The 16,111-nt window shown below is 41.3% G+C and overlaps 1 protein-coding gene across 2 annotated transcripts in view; it reads right to left on the reverse strand.

The window, feature by feature from the left end:
• ADCY5 (adenylate cyclase 5) overlaps positions 1–16,111 on the reverse strand; it is a 205,313-nt gene that overhangs the window by 46,941 nt on the left and 142,261 nt on the right. For both annotated transcript variants that reach the window (XM_082285293.1, XM_082285294.1), the window contains exons 4-7: positions 10,435–10,546; positions 10,130–10,257; positions 6,336–6,494; positions 5,978–6,119 (exon numbers count right to left, since the gene is read on the reverse strand). In XM_082285293.1, the coding sequence (XP_082141419.1) occupies positions 5,978–6,119; positions 6,336–6,494; positions 10,130–10,257; positions 10,435–10,546 (541 nt within the window). The remainder of the gene's footprint in view (positions 1–5,977; positions 6,120–6,335; positions 6,495–10,129; positions 10,258–10,434; positions 10,547–16,111) is intronic.

The following is a 16,111-nucleotide window of genomic DNA, read 5'->3' on the forward strand; positions in this document are numbered from 1 at the left end:
AAATTTATGAGACTGCCTCCTCTGTTTCTTCCTGGCTAAGTGACAGCATAAGGAGAACTTGCACACAAGGCTGCCTAAGGCATAACAAGACTGGAAAAGAAGAATAAAGAAAGAGAAGTGGTGATGCCCTTCAGTCCTACTCATTACAGGTACTACCAACACGAGAAGAAGGTGCAAAAGTCTCTGACAGCAATGGGTTTTTCAGATTTTAGATGGATAAACTCCAGAAGGCTGTTGTGGGAACTTTTCAAATCTGGACTCACAAAGAGACTGTAAATCTGATTCCCAGGGGTTGTATTGTGTTCCCACCACCAGTTCCCACACACTGAGCTACAGTAATGCTACAGCAAAACTGCAGAAAGAGCTGGGATTTTCTTTTACTTATCAATTGAATCAAGAATGCCTGTTACCTCTTTAGTGTGTGTGATAGGATTTTCCAACATATTGATCACTATCAGTGCAACAGTGAAGTCTAATCATGGATCAGCCATATCAGATTTAGCTACATATTATTCTTTGAATTGTCTTGAAGTCCTTCTGACATCTGGATGATGTTTCTTGTAGTGTTAAATGCTCCAAACCACTGCCTTCATAAATCTACATGAGTGGAACCCTGCTGAGCTCTGATTAAATGTGCTAAATTGAGGAATCATCACATTAGATTGATTGTGTTTTAGGAGACTCACATGCTCAACATTTAAAGGACCATTTTGTTTCTTCAGCTGGATGGAATTCCAGGACGTTATTTAGAAAAGAATGAGAATTGTTTTTCTAGGAGTTACAGCCAAAGTTTTGTTGAGCTGTTTTAAGGCCACCATCAACAATCCTTTTTGAAACTGGTGTGTACCTGCTATTGTTAAAAGAAACACCCAAGTGTAATCAATTGAAAGACATTAGAAAAAATAAACACTTTTTCCCCTTTCAGACTTTGTGCACTCAGCACAGCATGCTTGATCAGCAGTACTGTTCATCTGTTTTCAGGCACATTTTGTTTCTACTTGTGTTCAAAACAAAACATTTCCCTAGATTTCTGACAATGTTGAGGACGATAAAACTAGGTGTAAAACAATGTGCTGCTAAAATCCTATTCACCTTATGGTCTGTTTCCCACTCCTTCAAACACACACTTTTCCACCCTTCTCAGAGTAAAGCTTTGACCAGTGATTAGAAGTGCTGGGAAGAGAGTTGTGATGGTTTTTCAAATTAGTGCAGCACCTGATCTCAGAGAAGAGCAGAATCCGAGCAACAACCACCAAGTGACATGCTCCTGTACAAACACCAGAAACTGGGGCAGCCCAAGAACTGGGAATAATAAATGGAGTACAGTAAGAATATCAGGGAAGTGATAGGATAGCAATAATGAGTGGGACAAACATTTTGAATAAGATTCAGAAGGGCAGATATAAAAGTTGTGAAGGTGGAGGACCAGAGTTATGCAATATGAATGCTACAGTCTGCAGGGTGAGCTAAAAAAGCCCCATGTAACATGAATAAAAAAACCCCATTCTGTAGAAGGGTAAAGATGTCATGCAGGCCATTGCAATACCTAGGGCTTAAGTTTTGGGAATCACTAAAATGTGGGCAACAGTTTTAGTAATTCTAGCTGATAAATTGCTGTTTGTCTGGAAATAGAGACTTTCAGGTAAAGAATGAAGTCAGTAAGGAAGAAAGGCAAAGATCTCCTTGGAGAACTCCTGTATTTCTTCCATGCTAATGTATTAAGTCCATTAGAAACACATATCCAAATGGTTGTGAAAATTAACTGAATAAGAGCCGAAGTCACCCTGTGTAAATCACCCATGTGAGGATAACAGAAACTTAAAATTCTTCATTACTGTAGAGCTGAAGGAACAGATTGTTTCTCTCCAGGTAATCACTACTGCCACGGTAGAGGCAAAAGGGAAGAAGTCTCATAAGCATAGGGTTATAAATGGAAAGCATTGAATCACAGAATCATTTAGGTTGCATTGAGGATCATTGAGCACAACTGTAAACACAGCACTGCCAAGTCCCACTAAACCATGTCTGGAAGCAAAACTTAAGTGTCATATGCTGAAGTCAGAGAGACAACCTCCATTCCAGATCTGTGGAAAACCGCCAGATTCCATTTCAGTTCTGGTAAAAGATATTTTTAATAACTATTTAGTCAGCGATCATGACACAGAGCTTGTAGAGCAGCAAATGCTGGGTTTGGATTAACAGCCTTCAATCCAAGTTTCTCTAAAGAGGAAAAAATACAGTAGCTCTCACTGGCTTTGTTTCTTCCATAGAGCATTTGACAGAGTGCTGTGCTGGAGAGTAATGGCTAAGACAGATGGGGAATATGAAGCTGGGAAAAGAGCTGGTTTCTAGTGAAATGGCAAGAGACAGTGTTGAATAAGGAAGTATTAGTCTAGATGAAAGTCACTAGCAGAGTTACTCAGTTACTGCTCTTGGGGCAGATTTGGGTGAATTTTTTCTTATATTACCTGGCAGCAAGTGAGCAATGACAGATTTGGCTAACGAGGGAAGCAGAGGTATATTTGATAGATATGAAGAAGTATTAGCACCCAACATTTGAGGACTAACATGGTAGAAATGGAACTTGAGACATTTGAGTGTACAGAGCACATGGTCACTACCTTAGAGATCACAGACAGAAATTTCATTTGATTATCAGGAATCACATTAGTTCATCACAGAATAAATAGAAGACGCTGAGATAATCCAACTTTGCAAAAGGTAAAGGTTTCCTTTGATGAACAAGAAAATGTGAGAGCTTGTGCTTGTCTCTTCTTTGTTGTGTGAAGACATTAGAAGAGTCTGTTTCAGGAGAAAAAAGGAGAGGGGACACAATTTCTGGCAGACACCAGACAACCAGAGCAACTAGGTTTTAGAGCAGCCCACTGTTAGCACTAATGGGAGCAAACAAACCACAGCAAAAGATTCAACAGACCTTTATGGCAGAACCTGCTAATTTCATTTTTTATATGCTTCACAGGCAAGTGCTCACCCATGAGGGCAGCAGAATCAGAGGACAGGGCAAACAGAAAGGTGAAAGCAGACCTGGAGGTAGAGATGAGGAGAAAAAAATCTAAAAAGACTGGGTGTTAAAACTTTGCATTTTGTTCTCTTTTAATAGAAAGCAACTCTTCTGCATACCAGACAGAAAACAACAACTACCTTTTCAGCTCTAGAGATATTATTAAGGACTCAGGGAGCAGAATCTAGCCTTTTTCCCCCTAAAACTGCACCAATTATATTCCAGTTAACAGCAATTTTAAAAAGGACGAAGAAAAAAAATATTTTCAAAGAAGAAGCTAGTTTCAGTTCCTGGAACAAGAATATGAGATAAATGTTCCTCCCACTTGCTCTGTTCTCAAGAAATGGTATTAACACAGTGAAAAAGTCAAAAAACCAAAAAAGAGAGAAAATTCAAAGTTGTGGCTCCCCATGGCAACAGTAAGCAGAAAGGGTATGGAACATAAACCCTTACATTTGATGTATTCATCATAACTCATGGTATTGCTGGGTTTTGATGGCTGTGGGGCTGATGAACCAGGTATCCAGATAATTCAAGTCTGCTGTGTGAACTGAGGAACTGCTCAGGCAGTTACTTGCATCTGCTCTCAAGCCAATGCTAATTCCAAGCCTTATGCACGAGGACAGCAGGAACCCAGACACAACTCACAGGAACTCTTTACTAAGTGAGGTGAACATTTTATGGCCATTACTGGAACAGAATGAACTGAAAACCTGGCTAAATACATCACAAGATGCCATTAAAATCAAGCAGAAATGAAAGGAAAAAGTAAAGTACCAGAATTTTGCCAGCCATCAGGCAAAATGTTCAAGACTGACTGAACTGACAATGGGCAAAACTTCTGATCTCACTTCTCACTTCTGATCTTCATGTTATGTGAAAAAGTTTTTGAAGAGGGAGACAACTTTAAACACTGGAACAATGGTTGTCAATGGTGGATTTCCCATCCCTGGAAGTGTCCAAGTTCAGGTTGGATAGAGCTTTGAGCAACCTGGCCTAATGGAAGGTGTCCTTGCCCTGGCAGGGTGCTTGGAACAAGGTGATCTCTAAGGTCCTTTCCAATCCAAGGCATTCTACGGAAAGATTCACAAAGAGATTAAAAAATAGCTATGGGAGCACAGAAGTTGCAGCAGTATGGGCAAACCTCAAAACTCTAAACACCTAATACCCATGACACTGGCTAGCTGCTTTTTTATGTTTCAGTTTAGCCCAATAATTACATAAGTCATGCAAATGTCCCAATTTTTAGCCACTCTGGGACGCAGTACATTACAGCAGCATTATAGTAGCACTCAGAGACTTCAGCTAAGGGCTGCACTATGTAACAGAGCTGCAGTAAATACGTTGGGTTTGGATTAACAGCCTTGAATCACATTAAGCAGTGAAAGAATGGCCCATTTTATTTTACTATGGCAAATCAAGGCATAAAGATGGAAGTTCCTCAAAACCTATGTCTGGAACTGAATCCACATCTCTTATGATTGTCTGTCCAATCTCCTACTCAAAATACATGCCATGTTCAAAAATGAAGTTGGGTGCCAAGCACTCTGAAGTCTCTGTTTCTGAGGTTTTTTGTCTGTACTTGCAAGCAGCAGAATCCTGATCTTATGTCTTTCTCTTCTGTCCAGAGAAACTTTCGGTTCTCCACAAGAATACGCAGACAGCTTGGTGACTGCATGACTTAAGAAGTCAGTATAGGTTCTCCACTCCAGGAAATGGGGTCTGACCACAAGGGTATTTTGACTTATATTCTTAAATCTTCCCAGCAAAGAGAAAGCGATTTGGGTATAAACACCAGCTGGTCCATTGACAGGCAGTGATGCTCAGGAACAATAATCTTGCACTGCAAGTTTTAATCCTCTTTTGAAGATTGACAATTGTTAATGAGATTTATTTTATGAGCAGATAGAGACCAAAACATCAGCTTCTCTCTTTAGTAGATGGTAATGGGTTTTCTTGGAGATTTTTTACACAGTATCCATTAAGGAGATTTGAGGCTTCCCTTCTCTCAGGAAATGAGGGAATGGTAGCAAAGTACTTCTGTACAGGTGTTAGTTATTCAAATCAACCATGCTGCTGGAACATGTCACAAACTCTAATTCACTTAATCTCATGGCAGTCCTATTTACAGATGTGGGAAGGTTTAATTGGTTTTAGATTCAGAAAAATATGAAATTATTTTCAATTCAGGCCAATCTGTATATGCTTGCCTATATCGTGAATAGCAAAGTAGTGCCTACAGTGCAGAAATTACTACGTGAAATATTATTGGTTATGCTCAACTAGATCAAAAAGGTCCTTTTCTAGTATTTCAGTCTACCATTTTAAAAAAGAATACAAACCAGTGATAATTTGCTGTTGGCAGTGTCACAAAAAGAAGATATATCAGCTGAAGTCCACTCGAGTTTGACTTGATTCAAGTTCAGTTCAGTAATGCCCTAATAGGCTTATTTTGTGCAGCCTGACCCATGTCATAATTGGTATGATCTCATCTTACTATCACAATGATCATCCATCACTACAATGGGCCAGCTTTTCCCATCTTCAGAAAGAGAGGCTGAAAAGCAATGATAGGAACTGCTCTAATCTTTATGGTCATTCATCTGGTGAGCCAGTAGACAAAATCACCTCTGTAATCTGACAGAGAAAAGATCTTTGTGGTTTTACTCTATTCCTTTAAGCACTTCTACAAAACACACACCTATATTAACAACATTCTTTCGTGTGATTTTGAAGAGAATTTCTTTGAGAGAACTAGAAAGAGCTTGACACAGACACCTTATGTAGTTGATGGCTATTCCCTTGTATGCACATAAAAGTTCAGGAAGAGGAGAGAGAAACAGGAATTTTTGTCACTGAAAGTCAACTGTCTCATCTAGAAAGGCTTTACTTTGGTGTTTCAGAGACATCAAGTTATTAAAGGTACCTAAACCTGTTTAGTTTGTTTGGTCTTACCCGCTTCTGGCTGCACCGTACAATCAGGAAGGTCTCAATACTGTGCTCTTTCAGATAAGCGTTGCGCTCCCCTCCGAAGCCCAGCTCCACCTCATAGTCTCCATTGAGATAGTTCAGGGTTGCTTTTGTTATGTGGATGCGCCTTGAATGAGACAAAGGACAAGCAAGTTCTGTAGACTCTGAAAAGTTGTCACCTAAAAAGCCTGGGGATGTCACCTAAAAAGCCTGTCAGGGATGGGTTCCATGTACTGGAACAAACGAGCAATAAACACCAATTGATTTAGCCATGCTACTACTCTTACACATTTAGTACGTGAGTTTCATGGCTAAACACAACAGCTTTGATGAAACAACTTACCCAGCTTTGCCCCCTGCTTCCATGTGGTTGGCTAATGTAACATCGTTGGACCACACATCAAACTGCCACTTCCTAAGGCCCAAGACCCCGCAGTGAACTCTCCCACTGTGGATTCCGACCCTCATGTTGACATTCACGCCGGTAACCTCCCGGACTAGTCTGAAAAGAGACGTGGGGGAGAAGGGGCATTACTTACAACTGAATGGTTGCAGTCAGCAGCACATACTGGCATCCAGAACGCAAAAATCCATAATGATCCATAAATTATTCACATATGCACATGGGGCTACTCATCCACATCAACAGGACAACAGGACAAAACTGGACAAGTTGTACTGCTCTTGGATGGCCAGGCTGGCCAAGAACAGCACTAATTGGAACAGGGAGCTCTTGGAGTAAATCCATGTACACTGAACTTAGGACCAAGTTGAGAACTCATAAAAAAAATTATCTCTGGGGCAGTAAAAGGATTAAAGTGCTGGTCTCTGATTTCCATACCAAAGCTGGACATAACCTGCCAGCACTCGGCCTCATTAAGAGTAATAGCATGTTGAAAAGAGAAAAAGGAAATTATTTCACAGATCTTAATTTGTCTGTATGGCACCAAGCATCAACTCTTCCACAGATGAAATATGATACGTGTGTGAAATACCCCACTGAAGCTGGAAAGCTTTAACAGGCCTTACAGTAGCAAAGCCAGAGAACCACATCTGTTGCAGTCAGCAAACAGACAGCTACAAATACTCAAGTTCTGATTGTAATGAGGTTTTGGATGCTCTGCTCACTCCCAAAAAGACTGCTGGAATGCTTTGTGGGTTTTGCCCTTTTGGGGCAAAAGTTAACTTCAATAGCTGTTCACATGAAAAATATATTTAGGAGTGTGGGTAGAAGAGTCTTGAGGCCTTCAGAACAACTCTGCTTCTCGTTATTGCCAATCACATCATTCTCAGAATGTCCATGTTTCGCAGGCAAATTCACCTACATCATGTACCACTCTCCCTTCCTTTGAGAAGTAAGTTCCTTGCAGCAAGAAGGTACTTTATACCTTCTTTATACCAGATTTATACCTTTACACCAGATTTATACCTTTATACCAGATTTCAATCTCTTCAGTTTTCAGGTTCATCCAGTCCTTTCTAGATAACATCATCTGGATAGGTAAGTCCTCCCAACTCCCTAACATCAACAGTTCTAATATTTATGCTTTAGTTATTAATGAAATTGCATGATTAAAGATAGACCAATTCTGGACTCCGGTTCACTCTTAACAGTGCAATATGTCCCTTAAAAAACAGTGGCCAAGATGACTTCTTGTTGAAACAGCTTCTATCTTCCTCGAGTTCCTTTCTCTTTATGATCCATATCTTATGTTTCAGTACCTACTCACTGAAGAGACATTCATTATTTTTATTAACAAGCAACAGAGATTCTCTAGTAGGTAAAGGAAGATGACATGGGTAAGGTGTTACAGGCTTATGAACTGAAAGAACTCCAACCACAACACTCAGGAAAGGAACAGGGGTAATAAAAATGTAGCACCCATAAACCTGACAGGAACAACACAGCTGCAGCTCCTCCCTCCACTGGGTGCTACAACCCCTCCTGCACCCCCTGCCAAGCCATGTTACTGACAGGAGACCAGGGAAATTTTCTCAGTAGAGTCATTGATGAGAAGGTGACTTTGTCTAGTCTAGACTTTGCAGTAAACAAATAAGTTTGGTTATTCTTTATAAACAAATGAAATATCCTTTGTTACCTTTTTTTTTTTTTTAGCTCATTTATACCAGCAGTACAGTGAATACAATTTTCTTGAAATGTTTTCTATTTGGGGTAACACTCTCTGCTGTTATTAGACACAGATGAAATCAGCCTACAGGCAGGGCCCAGTGTTGGTGAAGCCTGCAATCAAATGTGCAGTAGTTATTTGTTACCTGCAATCAAATGTTCAGTAGCTATTGGTTACCTTAATTGTGAAACCTCTTATCTTGATCCGTAGAGGAGGAGGGGGGAAGAGGGAGAGCAGGGGTAGTGAGAACAGAGTCACCTTCCAGACTTATTAAGAGATAAGATTGTTAAATGCATTCATTATACAGCGAGTGGGAAACAAGTTTTAAAGGCTGTTGAAGAGCTATTTGTAAACAAACACTGAGTGCCCTTCAGCTCTGTGTTTATTCCAAGTAAGGTGGGTTGCAGCTAATCAATGAAGTCTAGACACCCTGGTGTTATCCAGCCTTGTGGGGGATTACACAGCAACACATGAAGATCTCTGGATTTCATCAGGCCAACTACTGGGCAATGGACGCAGTGTTCTGTTGGTAGGGCTGGTGGCTAAGGATTGCTGCTTCTTGTGTTTGACAAGACCCTCTGTCACCTGCTACTTAACTGTATTTCACCTGGAGGAAATAGCATTCTTTCAAGGGCTACTGGAAACTAGTTACTTGCAACTCCTTTTATTTTGCACGTTGCATACAAACCCCAAAAGGAGACTGGTGCAAAGCAATGGAGTTTAAAACCAGGAGAGGAGAGGTAGGAAGTCTGGGCAGTGTACACTGTATACAAAGCAAGGGAATGCTGTTGCATACTGTGCTTTGAATGGAGCCCTTGGGTGAAAACACTGCTTTTCACCCGATGTATTTGTGTTATGAAAATGAGGTTGAAAACTCTGGGGGTGTACTGATGTCCTTGCAGAAATTCAAATGGTTAAGGAGGTACTGTACCAAGCTCAGTAAATAGGTAGCTGTAGATTTTATCAAGCTGAAGTGGAAACTCCATCAATTTACTGTATGGAATAAGAGGAGAATTGCCTAGAGATGATCTACTTCTCTGTTGGTGCCACTAATACTTCAGAAGATGCTTTCAGAAAATAAAAAACAGAAGAGAAGGGAAACAGCAGGAGAGTCTGTGCAGCAGGGATGGTGTAGATATCAAGGTCAGCTCAGTTACTATCCAAAACTGAACTTTGTGCCTAAACTTGCATACACTCAAGATGACCAAATAAATCTTCCTTCCCTGAATTCTGAAATAATTGGCCTGTGAAAGCACATGTACAATGCAAACAATATTCAACACTGTCTGTAATCCTCCAAGTAATAAAAACTAGATACAGGTCTCCTATTTGTTACTCTTTAAAGACAGGAATGGTCTGGACTAACATAATTTCTAGTCTGACCTCAGGAGCAGGCAAAGCATCACCAGAGGTTTTAAAAGAGAAAAATAAAGATGAGGAAGCAAATAGAAATAAAGAAGAAGACCATGAATCTGTCCCACTCTGTGCCAGACCAACTTCATGCTTTATTTCAGTAATTAATTTAACTAAAGTGAGAAAGCCTTGAATCTGACCCGTTTGGCATAGGGACACATAGAGATGGATTTGTTGAACTAGACAAGACAGACCGTAGCAGAGCAATTTTAAGGTGAGTAAAAAACTGATTTAAAGAGATATAAATGAATAGCGACTGAAATTGAATAAAGTTGTTATTAATCCTCTGAATTCACAATTCTGTAATTCACTGTAATCCTCCTTTGGGAACAAGACTTCCTGTAATTATAGTAACCTTTGCCTTTCTCATCAAGAGACTGAGCTCTGATATCCACATGGCTGTATAGACACAAGTGTCTGTTTTGCTGACATCAAACCTTTACAGCATTTTGTTTTCTTGTTCCAGCTGGTTTCCCTTTTTGCTGGCCAGAGTTCTTTGGTTTGGTTACCTTGCTCCTAATGTAAAAAGACCTAACAGGAAAGAAAATCTACTTGCATTTGTTCTGAGCTTCTCTATGGGGAATATGGTACTTACGAGATGGCCTCTATCATATCCATTCCCATTTCAACACAGCAGTGTGCATGGTCAGCTCTTGCTTCTGGCAACCCAGACACACAGTAATAGCAATCACCCAGGATCTTGATCCTTAAACAGTGGTTCTCCTAAAAAAAAAAAAAAAAAATAAAGGAGAAGGAAGTATTCAGATTATATTCATGCTTTCAATAGCTTGCCTTTTAGGGCAGTGAATATTTAAGAAATCCAGTGAACCAGCACAGTATGTCATTTTTGCAAGAGAAGAATAAAAACAAGAGGAAACAAAATTATAATAGAACACTTACAGCTGCAAGCTTATCGAATCTGGCAAAAAGCTCGTTCAGTGTCATGACCAGCTCCTGAGCAGTGCACTGGGAGGCCAGACTTGTGAAACCCTCTATGTCTGCAAAGAGGATGCTTGGGAAAAGAGAAAAAAAAAAAAAAAAGGTTACAAAATTTGTTGCTGATATTTGTGTAAGTGTAAATTCCAAGGTAGAAGTCTGGGATGGGGAGGCATGTAGGGGTGTCTCAGCCCTATAGCAACAAGGAGATGAGCAACCCTAATGGCACCTTATGATGCAGCCCCTATCACACCTGCAGTGCACAGGAGCTCCTCTCAGTAAGGCTGCAAGCACAAAATGACCATGTGCTGCCAAATGACAATTACAACTTGCCAACTGAGGCCAACCGTGACACAAGGATATCACATCACTCATCCGCCCAGGAGGGACTGGGAAAGCCCTGTGAAAGCAGCCCAGACTGGTTTGAAAGCACAATTATTTGAATCACAAGTATTATTAATGAGCCTTTGATTTCAGTGAATCAATATTAATGTTGTAGTGCAAGGACAACAGTGGGTTGTGAGTTTCTTTTTAACTGTATGAAGATTCTGTCTCATTGATAATTACAACATGGAAAACACTGACTTGCAATCAAACCCATCCATTATGGCAAATTTAAGACTATTCAGTAAAACAAGCAGCAGACTGTATCTATCTAGATCTAAGATAAAATGTATACATACATGCACATTCATACAAATAGTAAATTCATAAGCTCTACTTGTATATTGGAACATTTATCCAGTGGTTGATTTGTTCTTTGAAGTTGATTATTGCCATCAAGCTGTACTTGGAAAAGAAATTAAAAGTCTAAATAACAACCACTTTGGAATTGTTTCTTCTTTGTAAAATAAAACTCCAACATGCTTTAGGCAAATTGCAGAGGTATGTTTTCAGTTGGAATTCCCTGCAATGTCTTCAGTCAGAAAGCAAAACCAACAAAAATATTTTCACAAGCAATTTTTGCAAAAAGCCTGAAACACATTTCAATTCTGGCATGCTTTTCATATTTTCCTTCTACATTTCAACTCAAATAAATCACCAACCAACCAACCATATTGTATTAAATACTTCTTTGTTAGTCAGACTGATGCTAAAATGTACAAGAAAAAAACAAGACAGGAATGAAGGGATGTCTGAATCAAAATATACTTTGCCATTTTTAAACACTTGAGAAAACACACAAAAATAAATCAAGATTCCACATATTTACAAATAAAAGTAAACCTTCTGAAGAAACACACTTGAAATCAAATGAAAGCTTAGACAAGTCTGTATTGCTCATAAGCAACTTAAGTATGTGCTAATATGTAATGTACAAATGGGAAATGTCTCCAGTTCTTGTGGCAGTAACAAAATGTGTCTTGTTGCTAGCACGTTCCTCTTCCAACTTGGGGCAAATTGCAGATTACTCACTTTTGAACATGTTCACACTCTTTGCTTGTGTGCATGTTGCAACAGCCTTGTGTTAGAACAGGAGAAATAAAGATCAGCTGCTGCTCTGACATTCAGGTGTCAATGGGTGTATCTGAAAATACTACACAGGGAGGCCCTGAGCCTTCTCCTCATGCCTAATAAACATGGACAAATAACTGAGGTTGCTCCCTTCATTCCCCATTACTACCATGCTAGATAAATGGATCAGACATTTCCAGAAGTTAAATTGTGGCAATATTTTCTACCATGCAAATGAAGCAATCAGCAGAGACCTATGGAGCTGCTCTACACACAGATTAGTGTCTGCTGGCCAAGCACCTGAGTGCATTACAGCTGTGTCACCTGCTCTGCCACCAAACAGCTACACCACTGAGCTATCAGAAGACACTCTCTGGGGCACACAGGCTGCAGGGAATGGAAAACCTCATCAGGGTATGGAAAGGACTGCATGTGAGATGGCAGAGGACAGGTATCTGGGAACTGAAGACTGAGAGGATAGAGACACATTCGTGTCAGGCGACTGGAGAAAGAACAGGACAGGAGTCAGAGCAAACAGTCCTTGCGAACCTGAACCCAGCCTGAAGCCCCAGTCCTCTGCTCTCAACAAAGAACTGAAAGCCACTAAATCCCATTTTACTCCTCTGCATAATCTGCCCCCTCCACACATCCCTGCTAGCACTGCAGCTCCAGCAGCAGAGACACCAGCCAGGTTTCTCAGTCCCAGTCCTGCAAGGGAGGAACAGGGACCCAGGAACTTCAATTCCTTTTGTTATTAGCCCTTGTAACGCCAAAAGTCAGCCTGCTCCCTGTAAAATAGGCAACAATCCAGAAGTGACTAGGAAAATGGTTTCTCTTATAGTAGCCATCAGGGAACAGCACATGATCCTCATCCTGCGTTTAGTCAGAGCTGTTATTTGAAAACAAAGCCTGTTATATCTATGTCCTTATACACACAACCCACATGCAGTGAGACGACTGAAGCACCTCCGGACCCTGCCAGTGCATCTTACCCAGACTAGCAGCCTTAGAGATTAAACACACAGCTTCCCCCTCCCCTTAGCTCCTCGCTCCACACACTTGTCTTACATGTCAGACTACCCTTAGCAATGAAGAGATTTTATTAAAGGACCATGGTGTTGGGGATTGTGATGAAGAGCCCAACTCAAGCCAATTGTTCATCAGTCTTCAGAGGTAATGCCATTTCCTTGCTGGTGGGAGGACAATGCCTGTAATGGGCCTCCCTCGTGCCAAAATGTGCAGTAAATGACAGTGGCCAACAAAAGGTCAAATGAAATAATTATTATAGCTATAAAATATCGTGAGATAAGTAAGGCAGTGGTTTAGCAGTATTATTAGCTGAAGCTGATTAGAAGGGATTGACCACACAATCTGCAGTCTGGGCATCAGCAACTATTATAAGCCCTGAGTCCCAGTCCCTTCATCTGGGAAGCTACTGCTTTGTGGAAAAACCAGTTTAGCATGTAATTAAAATGTTGTAATGGCTTCAGAGCTCTTGATATATTTTCCATTCCATCACTGTCTTCAGATTTACCATCTGATTGGGTTTTGTCCAGCAGTAACCAGGGTATGACCTCAAAAAAATACAGAAAATGGTTTATTTCTGGGAAAGACAGAGAAGAAAAAAGGAATTATCATTAATTTTATGCGTCTTTTAAAATTCCTTCTGTTTTATTTTGGTTGAAAAGTACCACAAATTGTGTTTTAGGGTAGAGGTGAATACTTTCCTAAGCTCCTATTTCAGTTCCTATTTCCAGCAAGGACTGGCTCAAGATTTCATAGCTGTACAAGGCAAGCTCAGTTTTATGCCTGTTGCCCTGTGTGGCTCATGATACTGACAGGAAAAAAAGATGAAAAAGAGCCTGATGGCAGATCCTGCCAGCCTCTCCTCTGCTTAGGGACCAGCCTGATACCTGCCTGCTCTCACCCAAGCACCAGGCAGGGGAACAGAAAAGGTGGGTACATGGATTAGAACACCCCGTAACTGCTGGCTCCTGCTGATTCCACCATTTCTGAAGGGCAGCACAGGGCAGGCTGGGCTCACAGCTCCAGCTGCTGCTGCCATGGGAATGCCAGCCTCTGCCTGAGTTTGGCTCTTCCCAAAACCACCAGGACACAGTGCACTGTAAGGCCTTCATGAATGGGATGTCTGGCTGCTTTCTGCACAGCGCTTCAGAAAGCTGCAAAGGCAGACTGAGCTGAAGTGGAAGGAGGCACAGCTAGGAGGCAGAGACAAGAAGAGAACACTCCCAACCTGCTGAGCTCAGCTTTCCCATTTTTTGGTCTGTAAAGCACTCATACAACAGTTAAGATACACCTGGACAAGCAGCTCTGGAATCAGCAGAAGCCTGAGTGCAACATCCCAGAGACCAGCTCAGGTCCATCCCACTGCACAGGGAGTCCGACCACTGCAGGTCCTTTAAAACTATCTCCTATAAGTCAGGTGATCCTTGCACTACTGATGTACCCTGAGGCAGAAGCATCCCAGGGTCTTTGGGATGGCAAAATATAGCAAAGGAGAACTTTCTTTGCAAGTGTGCAGGGGGAGAGATTTGGCAGAAAGCAAAGAAGAACATAAGGAATAAGAAGAGCTAAGGACAAGGTGGGAAGCAGGAAACCACATGAGACATTTAAAAACCACACACATCTACAGAGAATGATTTTGAAGTGCAGACTTAAGTGTCTGAAGCTAATACAGTTATCAAAGGAGGGACATGACACAGGTTTCCCTGCAAATGCAGGATTATTCAAAATGCTAAATTAAATCATCAGTGCTTCTAATGTAAAAACAAAAAAACCAGTCGTGTTCTATTTCAAGACATGTGCGCACCATGCACGCCAGCCACAACATAAATCAAGCAAGGCAAGAAACACAAACCCTATCACCATCACAACGGTAATGCCAGTCATGAATATAAACACCATGTGTTGCTGGAAACCAAACACCACAGGCACTGCATGGGAAACAGAACAAAACCCCAGACTCGGTGAGCTTTAATGGCTTATAATAGCTGCAAAGTGCTTCTGACTGGATGTGAACCAAAGCCATGGTATTTTACCACAATGAGCACTACCTACAAGAGAAGAAAGAGTTAATATGTCATAATGAAATAATCATTGTTCACAAGAAACAAGCATTCATGAGCAAAGATGCAACAAGGATGCTGCTGGCTATAGTCTGCCCTTGTCGGTGTGCTCACTAGGCTAATGGGTGAGGACGGTGTCTCAGGCTGCTACAACACCATCCACTGCAATTGGTGTTGAGTGTCATTAAGTCATACTGTGAACAAGGAAGAAGAAAGAAGAGGGATGGACTGGGATAAAGTTGACAAAACTCTCACTTGAAAGGCTGGGTTAGGCTCTTAACACCAAAATAGGCTTTCAGAGAACCACAGTAATGTTAAAGTTGGAAGGGACCTCCGGAGGTCATCTTGTCTAACCCTCTGCCCAAGCAGGGCCACCTAGAGATGGTTACCCAAGACCATGTTCAGATGTCTTTTGAGTTTCTCCAAGGTGGGAGCATCTCTTCAGCATTTTGGCAAATGAGTCGATTTTTGCACTTGAACATCTGTTTAATAGTCAGCTCTCTTCCAGCAATGTAAGCACAGAATTATTTTCCAGCTTCAGTGGCATAAACATAATATTAGGTTAATCTAGAAGTTTCTAGAATAGACAAGACATCAAGATACATCCAATCTCTCCTTCTTAGTTATAGCTACTTGGGCATGGGATGGCACAGAGATCCTCTGTGTGCTCTCTCTTCTACTCAGCCTGTGCACAAAGTAGGACTCCAGCTTCCAGAAGCACTGAGAACATCTCATCATGCGCTTTCCCTGCTGAATTTGATAGCAGCAACAACAGAAGGACAAACCAAAACAAGCTGAGGACAAGTTCACAGCAGTGACCATGGTCAGGCGGCAGCATGTCTGGAAAAGCAGCACAAATGTGAGCAAGGGCAGCAAAGCCCACCTAGGGAGGGTGAAGTGGCCCACACAGGTCATTGTGCTGGGTGACAGCCCAGGGACCGGTCCAGCAAGCTACTTCTAGACTATCTCAGGTCTCAACAGCACGTCAGCCTTGCTCTCTAGGGATGTCTATGTGACAGGCTAAGAGACACAGCCTTAACGATGCAAAAAATGTTCTCCAGAACAGCAGGACATCAGACAGAGCAGAGGTTAAAATTTTT

Source organism: Coloeus monedula (assembly GCF_965178545.1).
Source record: "Coloeus monedula genome assembly, chromosome: 7".
In the NCBI taxonomy this organism is placed as follows: Eukaryota; Metazoa; Chordata; class Aves; order Passeriformes; family Corvidae; genus Coloeus; species Coloeus monedula.